Source organism: Aquila chrysaetos, chromosome 5 (assembly GCF_900496995.4).
Source record: "Aquila chrysaetos chrysaetos chromosome 5, bAquChr1.4, whole genome shotgun sequence".
Classification (NCBI taxonomy): domain Eukaryota; kingdom Metazoa; phylum Chordata; class Aves; order Accipitriformes; family Accipitridae; genus Aquila; species Aquila chrysaetos.
Window position 1 is genome coordinate 71,510,703 of NC_044008.1, and position 12,375 is coordinate 71,523,077.

Below are 12,375 nucleotides of genomic sequence, written 5' to 3' on the forward strand. Positions count from 1 at the left end.
AACAGAAATCATAGCATCAATTTTCCTGGCACTGCCTGGATTTCTGTTACACACACACATTCATTGAGGTTCATGGGGTATTATGTTCTCTTAATAGCTTATTTGCATATTAGAATGTTTTAAACAAATCCATCCCTAATGTGTTCTCTCTGTGTAGTACCGTATGGCTCAATCTTTTACTGTCAGAAGATAATGAAATGCTACCTGACAGAGTAAGGAAACAAGATGATGATAAGGGTCTGCCCAGTGGGGCAAGTTTCACTGCAACACCATAGAGTTTAGTAATACCTGTGTCTTGTGCCAGGCCAAATCATTAGCATGTTTAGTGTTCCATGTAGAGTCGAGCAGATGTATTAAGAGGTGGCAGACACCAGTCCATAGCATTGAGAAATCAGAAGGCAGACTATAGTGGGCAAGTGAGACAGGGTAGAAAAACTCAACAACCTACAGCATGGACCAGCTTGGTGCAGACTTCATTGCTGTCTGCAGGATCATCACCTTTATAGGGCCTTTTTAATGTGGTTTAAGTATTGCCATAGCCATTTTAAAGAACGGGAAGCCAAAGCAGATGAAGTCATTTGCTGGTAACAGCATGCTACTGGTAAACTTGCAGCTCTGGCCCCTATGCCACAGTCCCATGGTCACTGGATACCATCTCTTCCCCCACGAGCATGGATTTCCCAGTCTAGGCAGTTAACCCATCCTGCCCTGGAGGCCATGATATGAATCCTATAGTTCCTGCCCTCATCTCTCCCATGAGCTGAGAAGAGACAGTTAACTGCCCTCCTCTCCTGTTTGTCACTTCTGTAAAGTGCTCCAAAGCTTCTCTATCAGGAGCAGGCAGGTGCAGCTCAGCAGATGCGGAGCGCTTGCTGTCCTTACATTTCTGAAGGACAGTGTGCTGCAGGTCTTCAGCGCTCGGCCTTTCCTGTTTCAGTAGTTCAACTACATTTGCCATCTGTTGACCACCTGAGTTGAGGTAATGCTTATGCAGGGCATTAATAAGACATGAACACTAGAAGCTCCCCTTTTCCTTTGAATGCACTTAACCACCTGCAATGCCTCTGAAACCACCTTTTTCTTTCTGTGGCTTTATAATCCACTGATACATTTCACACACTCAGCAAAATGCCACATCATGGATATTTTCTCCATCTGGGTAACTGGTGAATATTTTTCGCCCATTGGACCAAGGCCCCATGGACCCCGTTCATATCTGGAAGAAGATGCAATTCCATGTGTTGATGCTAAACCCAGGAAAGCCAGTGAGTGGACTCCCTTGAATTTGATCAGTTTTTTTGCATTGGAGCCATTAGTAGGTTATGGATTTAACAGATTTAGGAATTTGCTCAAAGTTGAGGTCAAGACTATTCAACAAATTTGCTTAGGTCATTTAGGATACAGTCCCAAAATCTGCCTTCTAGCTGGTAAATCGGGTGTCCCCAAGATTTGTCCCCCTGAAACAATCATTTCTGTTTACAGAAAACCTACAGATAAGCCAACTTTCAGGCTTGAAGCCTGCTGATAAAGTACCAAGGAGCAATGACTGATGCTTGAAATCAAAATTCAAAGCAAATTCAAAGCCATTTTTTCCAGCAATGATGTATATTCCTGCATGTTTTGGGATCAGACAGCAGCTGATGGAAATTCATGATGCTGTTTGCAGTGGTATGAATTATTTATGATACATAGTCTGCCAGAACTGAATGGTGAGGGCAGGCTGTTGGACTCATGATTCCTAAATGCTGCTATTCCATGCCTTACACGTGTGACTAGGAACCCTTTGTGTGCTTTAGGGTCAGGTTCAGGGAGAGCATCAGGTCATCTAATATGATGTCCTGAAATGGTGACAGCACAGCTTTTAACTCACTTATTCTAGGCTAGGTAAATCCTCCAGGCATACACTGTTGTCTTCTCAAAAGGCCTCAGATGAGGGAGTCCAGTTCCTCTTGATAGTTCCAGACCAGTCCCATTTTATAGTTCTCATGGGTAAACAACCATGCTGGTAAAAAATTGTGCCTTGTTTTTAATTTGAGTTTGTTCAGTTTTAATTTGCAGATAATGGTTCTTTATGTCTTTCCTCTGCTAGACTAGAGAGTCCTTTAGAACCTGCAATTTCCTGCTTGCAGAAGTCCTTATACCTAGTAACAAATCACCACTTGGTCTCCCTTTTGCCAGATTAAACAGAGAAAACTCTTTCAGTTTGGTTGCATAAGGCGTTTCCACAGCACTTGAATGTTACGTCAGTTCTCTGCAACCTGTTTGGGTTTTCAGCATCTCTTATGAAAGTGGGTACCGCAACTGTGTTAGTACTGGTTTCTCCAATGCAATGTAAAATAATTTCCCTCATTTTGCTCTGCTTCCCAGAATTCCCAAAATATCACAGAGAAGCCTCATTCCTCTCCCCTGCATCTATAAATCCCAGCTCATGAAAAGACAGTCCTCATTCCAGTAGATGTGTTACTCCTTTTCCTTCTCTCTTGTATTCTTTTCTGTTTTGTGACCTTGCCTGGCAGTGCTTAAAACATATTCTGTCTGTATGGGCTTCACTTATGAAGCTATCCAGAGGAGTGTGAGACTGTCTGCATTGTTGTCATTTATCAGCCTGTCATCTGCAAATTTCATCATCATGGTTTTATATTTACTTCCAGCCTGTGGATGCAAACACCAAATAGCTTCAGAGAAGGACCAATCCTACCAGATCCTAACAGAGACACTTAGAGACACTGGTATCCTGCACTAATGGGTCTCTTGAGCATCCATTAGCCTGTGCATCTCTGATACGGCAGGTTGGTTTTAGTAGTAGCCCTTTAGAGGGAACTAATTAATAGCTAGATTCATCATTTAGGAGGTTTATATAAGCAAGGAAACAGCAAAGCCTATACCTAGTGTTGTCTGTAAGGAGGCAAGGTGAAAAATTGCTGGTGTCAGATGGCTGTGGTCAGCTGCAGAGTGAAGTAGTGGAGGACCAGGACCTGCAGAGCAAAGGGAAAGCAGGCTGGGGGAAAGGAGGGTGGCAATTTTTGAGTGGCAAGGAATTACTGAGCCACAGCAGCAAGAGTCCCTCTTGCTTTGTTACTCAAGGCCCTAGATTGGGACTAGGGAGGAAACAAACAGCCCTGTGCAACAGTGAGGGTCACTTACTGAAGAGGATCCTGACTGAAGAGCTCTAACAACCTGGACCACATGGATGCTAAAAAGGCCTGAACCCAGGGGCTGGTTAAAGAGCCGGAGGTGGGTGTCAGCACACATGGTGGCTGCATTGCCTGGCACTGCTCAGCTGGCACAAGTCCTGTCTCTACATTTCATACTGTGAAGGTGTAAACTTGGGCCGCTTCCCCAGATGTGGAAAAGGCCAGTCTGTTAAAATCAGGGTGAGTGCAGTTCTGCTGCAAACTGTATAAATCATGTAGGAACCTCTCTAATTCCACCCTGCAGCATTTACATATTTAATCTCCTTTTGCTGTTTTTTGAGGTTCCTCACAAATGCTCCTGCTTCAGGAGATCCTGCCCAAATGTCACTGCCGCAGCACAGCCTGACCTTTCCTGCAAGTGCTTGTCTTGCCATTCTCACAGCTCCCAGGTGTTCCCTGCTTGCACTTCAGGGTGAGACGTGCTCACAGACTCCTGCAGTATGAAGGCAAACTGCTGAGACAAATTGTTTATTTCAAACGGCATCTTCTGGCTGTGACTTGGATCCTGCTGTAAGATTTCAGTGGATGGAGCCAGTGTGGGGTCCCTCAGAACTCAATTACATCTAAATCTAACAAATTTTCTTTGTGTTAACAAAACCTCTTCTGTGATGGTCAGTTTTGGAAGAAAATTGTGAGGTCAGTAGAGGTCTGAGTTTCTTCATGTCTGGAAATGGAAGCAGGATTCAGTTCCAGTTAGAAAATCTTTGCTGGCAAAAAAACCCTAGCTGTTTTGGCAGCATCAGTACGAGAGCTGGCCAGGAGTCCTGAGAGGGTTCCTTGGCTGGGATGTGCACCTTTATTGTACTCACTTGCAAGAAAAGATCAGTTTCAATAAATCTCTTCTGATGTTTGTCAGTGACCTGTCCTCTTCTTTCCTCTTCCTCCACTTCCTCTCCTACAAAAATGCTTTCCCTTCCTCTCTTAACAGTCATTCGGATGCCTAGTCACGTAGAGCATGCAGTCATACTCCAAGGTACTGCGAGTCCTGGGACAGCAGGCATGCTCAGTGATGCTGGGAAGGGAATTAGCTTGAGTGAAGGCTAACAAACGTTCCCCTTGCCTCTAGTTAGAGCAGCAGATTGCAGTGACTTCACCTCCCTGCACACCTTGGTATGTGCCTGTGGCTGGCTCCTTCCTCTTTTTCAAGCGGTGTCTGAGTTAGTCACAGGTTCCTGTTTTGCATCCTTGGCAGGATGGCAGGTGCTTCCATTTAGATGCGAATTTTGTCCCAGGCAGTATGGCTACAGAGGACTCTTTACAAGGCACTCTGGATTTCATTTCTGCAGTGAAGGCTGGTTCTGTCTCCATATCTGTCATGTGGTTGTAGGAGATAGGAGGGGACCTTTCACACCTTCACTGGAGCAGAGCTGGGAAATGGAAAGTTCTCTTCTGCAGTAAATTTAAAGCTGCCCCTAACATAGTTAGGGGTGCGTCTAGCTAACACAGCAAGAAATTTTGGGCTGAATAAACTGAAGAAGTGCGTTTCCTAGTTGCTGAGTTGGGTGACTTTGCCAAAACTCCAAATCTTTTCCTCGTACACGAATGGCACCAAAATCAAAAAGGTTATAATATTTCAGCAAGCTCACTGCCTCTGCCTGCTTCACTCCTCTTGTAAGAGTTAAAATAAAATGACTAGATGGAGTTCAAAGAAAAATACCCTCCTTCCCTTGTAATTTTTAGGACACTTTGAAATCAGTATAAACATCAGGTCTTCTGAAAACTTTAGACTTCAGAGTTGTGTGGCAGGACACCATCTGAAACCCCTGTTGAAGGAAATGAGCAAAGGACAGCACAGCTGACTCCGTATGTGGGCACAAAAAACAGCCCAGTGCATACTGGATTTAAAACCCTTGCAGGTAAATTTTTGAGCAACCCCTGGGCTGACTGGGTTTCAGCCTTGGCTTTGCTGATACCAGGATTTCACCTCTGCTCTCCTCTTGTGTCTGGACTCAGCCATGTTACTGATTCTGGCATCCAGCAGATGGTTCTGCAGCAGCCTAGGTCTCCAAGTGTTAAGCGTTTGAACTCAGTTACTGCTCTCTCTTCTTTCCTGAGCAGGGTTTAGTATGGCAGATTTCCTACTGAGGCACTGTTTGCTATGTTCAGTCTCTGTATAGAGCTGCGTGGTAAATAATTTATTCATAGTCTTAGAGCTGAGAATCCAGCCCTTCCTGGTACCTGACCTAAGCCTGCTTACCTACAAAGTGTGAGCCACAAAGCCTCAGCCATTCACATTTTGTGTTGCATCCAGAACTTATATTTTGAACCAGAGGCTCTCTGATGGAAGAATATTCTGCCTCACTTTATTGTCCACTGCTTTGTACTGCTAATTTCTGCTCATTAATATGCATCTCTGCCTTAGTTTTGATTTCAAAATTGTTTCTTCACACTGAACCTTGTCCCTTTATTTTCATTGTAGAGACTCTTTAAATTAGTGTTCCTAGCCTACTCTTATGTGTCAGAAAGCAGCAGAGGGCAAACACCTCTGCAGTGCAGTCAGCTGGGAAACCCAACAGAGAGGAGGCAAATGCTTTGACTGAAGTGACCTGTTATTACAATGGAGAAATCTGTTTGCATTGAAAGGATAATCAGCCATTCATCCAAGCAAGTTAAACAATAGGGACAGAGGATTTGGTTTTCCCCAATTGTTTCCCAAAGCAAAAATGATTTATGTCTTCTCTCTGAGACTACTGGATGTCTGCTGAAGGGTTCATTAGAGAGACCCCAGCAGCTGCCGAAAGAACCGCCTAGATTATTGAGCCTGCAGCTAATTTTTCTTTCCTTGTCCTCTTCCTACAATGAAGAACTAGTTTGCAAATCCAGACCTTGTTTGTGCTGTCCTGCATGGTGGGGGACTGCTCTGTGCAGCAATGCAGAGAAGAGTGTCTGTCCGCAGCCCAAAACACTGTCTCTAGCTTACCGTGATGGCTTATGATGTTAAGCTCTGGAGTACACGGTATGTTCCCTATGCTGCCTTTAGGTATCACAACCATCACATGGTCATTTCAGCACTGAATATTGGCAGCAGTTGGTTTTGCAGTCCTGTGTCCCTTGCAATGGGATCAGCAGAGGAGGCAGAGCCCAGCACTGCCTAGAGATGCAGGGGGCTCGGGAGTCTGTGTCCAGGACTGGTGCAGCCTGCCTATTCCAGGTGTGCAAAAATGGGCTGCTTTGCCCATTCCATTAACGGGGCTGAATGGCAGTTAGGCTGACAAACCCTTAATGTTTCCCTAGGCGATAAATAAGTGTTACAACTTCTGATTAATTGCTGGGAGCCAGCCCTTCCTGAGAAGGAAGAAGATAGGACATTATTTCTCTACAAAGTGAAGCAGGAGGATGGTTGAGACAGTATAGACAGCAGAGAAGATTTAGGGGTAGCTGTGATGGTGTAGTTTAATTGGCCACAGCTTGAAATTGAGCTTAATTTTAAGTAATGCCTTCAGTCTGGAATTAACTAGGAAGAGCTTCTTGCCTTATCCCAGAAAGCTCCTGGTAAAAATGCACGATCAAGTGCAGTACAGGCTCGAAACTCTGTGCAAATATGCAGGGATTTACATACAATACATGTGTGTATATTGATGCACAAACTCTATGCAAGTATCCACCTAAATATAGTCCCAGTTGATCAAAATCCTTGTAGCCCCTGACCTGTGCTGGGGGCTGCATTGATTAGCACTGGCTGAAGATGTGAGCACTAGTGGCATAAATTCTGTCAGGCTGTTCTGTAAATTCTTCATCATGTCCTGCACTGATGTCAGTTACTTGCATTATAAAATCCAACTGAAAACCTGCAAAATTAGATTCAGGGGAAACTGGAGACTGAAGCACTTTGCTCAGGTGATAATTTCATTTACTGTTAAGACATTGCTCAGACCTAAATGTGAACGTATTCTCCATTCCTCCATAATACACACACCCAGGCATATAACATCTTATTTAATTTGATTAAAAAAATGTAATTGTATATGGCCGAGCAACTCATTGGATCAACTTTGCAAAATAAATTTAATGTGCCAGATTCACTGGGAACACCCAGTGACACTACTGTGTTATAACACAATATTAAATAGTGTAGAGGCTTCCCAGCTGACTGCAGGAATCTGTACATTAAAACCTAAACCACAATTTGTTGCCTCTTAGCAAGAGACCTACAGGAAATAGGATTCTCTAAAGCAACGCTGCAACCATCTGAAATAGTATTTACTTACATTACAATGATGGGAGCTTGCCATTTGTCAGATAGTTACAGGCTGATCTTGTAACCTAGAAGACTGGTGTCTGATTAGATTTTGTTGCTGTATTCATGAGGGGACAGATGCTCAGCTACTGGCCACAGCAAGGTCTCAATCAAAGCCTCTGGAGCCAGGCTGAGTTACACCAGCTGACCCATCTGCCACATATTTAAGCTACTACGGTGGTCAGGAAGATTTTCAGCTGTAAAATCTTGCTGCTCCCAGCCTCAATGGCCTGTTTAGTTATACTGCTTTGAATGCACCCAAAAATAGTTTGAAGAAAGGAATTTCTGCCACCACTTCATCTTTCTATAACATTTATGTTGTTTGTGAAAGTGAGCAGGGATAACACTGACCCAGCTTTCCATATCAAGTCTCTACTTAATTGGTTTCAGTAAGGATTTCCAGCTAGTCTTGCATGCATTAAACACACACTACAGTTTCTGGTGAAGCAGCTATGTTTTGGAAACAGAAACATGTCTTCTGCTGCTATAAATTAGTGGGGCTACAGTGATTGCTTGTGATACCAGATGTAGGAATTTGATCATGAGTCACACAATAGCTGACAGCTGGGCTCCACTGCCCGACTGGCAGGACTTGAGTTGTTGAAGCCTTCTGCAATAAGAAAGTTTTAAGAAGATTTCTAACGTGTCATGGGCTCTGAACTCATCATACAGCTCCTTATTTGCCCTGCCTACATGAGCTGATTTTATTTTTTATTAAGAAAAGGAAAGGGGAAAGGATTCAGTCTAAGGATCAAATTGTTCCTTTCTCATTCAACATAGAATTTTGCATGCAAGTAAAAATTTTGTCATTTTCTCATCCAGATTTGCTTGTTCTAAAGAGGTCTTTGGCTGATCATGGCATTTATTGGCACAGAGGGAATTTATAAGCACTGAGAAAATCTGAAGGAAGAAGTGTCATGCGCACATATTAGTGCATTATCTGCAGGGCTTTAAGAAACTGCTAGGGTTTTCCTAGTGTGTTAAAAAAATAAAAAACCACACCAAAAAAAACCCCAGAAAATTGAGAAACTGGGTCATCTGGATTCATTTGCTGCATATCTTTCCAGCTGGGCTTTTGTTGCTGCTTAGACTGACATATCTGAGCTCACATTGTAGTCACCGGGATTGTGCAGCATCCTACATGCCTGACTGCTGTCTTTGCCTCCTACAGTCATCTTGTTTATACTCCAGGGTGTCTGGAGGGCCCAGATCAAGGTCAGAGTTGTGCTGCAGCTGACTGTGAGCTTGCTTACGAGCAGCAAGAGGCTGCCTCTGCCTCAGTGAGGGTACCTGCTAGGTACAGGCAAAGGCACAGGGACACGAGGAGACTTATACAGTGTCATGCAGCATGTTTGTCACAGAGAGGAGAACAGCCAGCTGGGCTGTCCCAGCACTGTGCCCACCTCCCCGGACTGTTCTGCCTTTCTCCTTATTCTTCCTCAGCTACTTTTCTCTCTATTCCTTTATTCTAGACAGCACAACACACAACAGCCTTTCCAGTCTAGACTGCTTTTCTCCCTCTTCCCCAAAACCCTCCTGAAAAATCTGCCAGACCTTCTTTGGGGCACATGCCAATTTGGTGGCTGTGTTTAAATTCAGTGTAATCTCATTTTACGGTGAGTAGTGATCAGAAAGGCTAAACTGTGAAGCTGAGATTATAAGCAATAAGTACATTGCTTGTTTGCATAGTGTACTGAACAGAACCGTTCTCTGTCTTATCACATGAATTTTTTTATGCTGTTAATATCCTTCTATTTTCCTATACAAAGCTTGTATTCTCTGCTGTGGCAAGGAAGTTTTGTTTGATCCCAAGTGGCCAATGAGTTTTCTCTCCTATAGTCTGGATTCTTCAGGGAATGAGGCTAGTATGGGTTGTGCACATCTTTGTCTGCCCTTTCTCCTTCCCCAATAACTTTTGCTAAGAGGAATGAAGATCACTAAGGTTTTAAGTTCCTATGAGCTGCATACACAGCAAGGACTCCTAGGGAAGGAGATTCTGTTAGCATCCTGCTCTAAGATGAGATGCTAGGTCACAGATTCACATAGGAGAGTATAAATGTGTCCCAACTGCAGAAATTTTGATAAGAGCGAGCGCCTTACTCAGCACCAGGTAATCCAACTATAAGACATGATTTCTCCTTGCAGAACAATTTGTTGGCCACTTCAAGTGAACATTAATGGTATTCTTCCATTTGGGGTCTTCTGTAGAAGATATAGACCAACTGAGCAGCAGATGATGCAGCAAGCTCAACATGTATTTTATGATCTTTTCTTTCAGGTGGAAAAACTGGCAAAGTACTTGGACCCAAATGATTTGGGAAGAATCAATTTTAAGGACTTCTGTCATGGAGTTTTTGCTATCAAAGGTATGTGCATATTTCTTAAAAATCGTTCACTTCAGTTCCTCTAATACTTCTCTGGTTGTAGAAAATGTAATGGTCAAAGACATCCTCCCTTTTGACTGTGGTTATTGGTAGTGACAGTAGGACAACTCTGGGAACAGAACCAGTATATTTTTCCTTTTTGTGCATCTCATGTATCGATGGTGAGCGATGCTAGAGTTCCTGCATCCACAGGTGCTTGTGTATTGGTTTACTGTTAGTTTTTCAGAACAAATGTGATGTAGTTTAAAGACAAATATAGCAGAAGAAAGAATAGCTTTGTGGTTAGCAGGCAGTGGCAAAGTCTGATACTTCCAGGTTCTTATCTGGTTCTGCTGTTGATCTCTAACCTAAGGAAGTTAGAGAGCCCTTGGGCTTTAGTTTCTCTACCAGGAAATTTAAGACTATTATACTCTTCTTGAGGTATCTGCAAGGTATAGTTAATTCATGTTTTCAAAGTACTTGGGGACATGTATTGGAATGAAAAGGCTAATTACAGGTTGGCCATGCAAGCCCTGAAGATGGAGACCAGGTGGGTCAAACCATCTCCTTTGCAAGGAAACAGAGTCCTTGAGAGAAGACAGACATTATTATGCTTTATAGCTTAGCCCAAGGGCAACGAAGTAAATAGTGAAGAGGGACTTTAGGAGTTTTGCTGCTGATTAGTTTTCTAGCTTCCCATAGCAAAATAATCCAGCCTGTCCTTTTCCAGACATGTAGTATGTCGTTAGCAAAGTGCCAGAGTGCTGTCACAGCCCAGAGGCTTCACTTCAGGGAGAGGGTGAATGTCACAATGATCATAGTGTGATTCCAGGAGAAGCCTCTGGAGAGTCTGCTACAATGAGATTATTACGAAGCTATAATGATGCAAGAACGTAACACCACAGCAATTTTAATTACAGTTTATGGCAGCTGAGGACAGTGTATAATTATGTAAAATTACAGCGAGAAGCTGCTCTCAGTCCATGTTCATGGAGACACCTTCCAAGGTGACACTGATGTGTTTGAAGAGAAGGCAACAGAAGGGCCAGAAGGAAAGTTAATACATTAGTGTATAGACACTAAAGTCTATCCTAGAGGTTTTCCTTGTCCAGGAAATGCTGTAGCAAACTGTGTTCTGGGTTAAATAAGACACAAGCTCTGTAAATCATCTGGTAGTCCTCTGTAACTCACAGTCTAAAGATGTGCACAAATGCACAAAATATGATCAGAAAGGGATAGATGTGACCCAGAAGAACATCTCTTCTGTAATAACTATGCCCTTGTCCACAGTGGGCAGTACCCGCAGTGAAGGAGTGGGCAGCTACGTTTCCTTTACTGTGAGGGACAGCGTGTGCATATTGACAGTTATCGGAGAGTGATGATGCCTTGGGAGTTTTCATCCTTGTTCACCTTATGGGAACTGATACATGTATTCATATCCTAAGGTCTGGTCCTGCAAAGATGTGACTGAATCAAACTTTCAGGAATACCTTGTACTCCAAGTTTATGAATAGCTTAAAGCCCTTATGTGGAGCCTATTATGGGTAGGGTCCAAATCATGTTTGGTGGATATTAGTATGTATATGTGAACAGATACAGAGAAATCATCCAATTCTGTAGCATCACCTAGAGCTCTCTTAACACATCATTAGCATTGTCAACACTTACACTGCATCAGTGCCAAGTGTGTATAATTGCAGGAGCAGTTGTATCTATTTCTGATAAGACATTGTCATGCATGCTTTCACAGCATCTCTTTAGAAAAGCTGGTTCTATTGCTTACCTCACAGCATGGAAGTTTTATTGGTCTTTAGCTACCAGCCATATTTTTCTTAAAAATGAAATTGGTCATATTAAGGTTCAGAAAGGGTATGTCTACTTTTCAGAATGGGAAGCCTCCATCATGTTGTTACCTCTCACTTATCAGTGCAGCCACATCCCAGGGGTAGCAGCAGGCTTGTTATCGAACAAAAGAAATTTGTCTTGGCCGCAACGGATTACACATATGATTCTTTGACATCTCATCCTATTGCAATTGCTTGGGGCAATCAGATTAATAGAGCAAAATGAGATCCTACTATAAATACAGTGGTTTTTTTCAGTAATGGAGTATGAAGCTGTGTTACTCTTAGCACTGGAAGCCAAATGTTTAAATTCAAGCTTTACTATCCTAATGCCTTGCCATATTTTTTATTTATGAGACTTCAAATTAATTTGTCTCATAGATGCTTGCCTTTATAGTATGCTGAAGAAATTTTTTGCTGCACAGAGGTGATAATAGTGTCAAGGGTTTTTTTGGTAGTTCAGTGCCTTGAATTTGTTTAAAGCATGAGGTTTGAAGCATCTAGAACACCAGATTCAAATCTCAGTGGTAAAGAATTGACCTCTGATGATGTTGATTTGAGCATTTCAGATCCAGGTATGGATCTTAGTGAAAAACTAAATGTTGGAACCTGAAAAAATCCCAAACATCGGAGTGTTCAATGTCTGCTCCGTAACTGGTTGGTAGCAGGTCTCGCTGTAAGGAGAAACTCCAAACCCTGGATCTGACATCTGCAGCTTCGCCTCTCTCCTCCATAAA

The 12,375-nt window shown here is 42.9% G+C and overlaps 1 protein-coding gene across 2 annotated transcripts in view; it reads left to right on the forward strand.

Annotated features, from left to right (window-relative positions):
* Positions 1–12,375, forward strand: part of RAB11FIP4 (RAB11 family interacting protein 4) — a 140,450-nt gene that overhangs the window by 35,950 nt on the left and 92,125 nt on the right. For both annotated transcript variants that reach the window (XM_030013791.2, XM_030013792.2), the window contains exon 2: positions 9,710–9,797. In XM_030013791.2, coding sequence (XP_029869651.1) covers positions 9,710–9,797 — 88 coding nt within the window. The remainder of the gene's footprint in view (positions 1–9,709; positions 9,798–12,375) is intronic.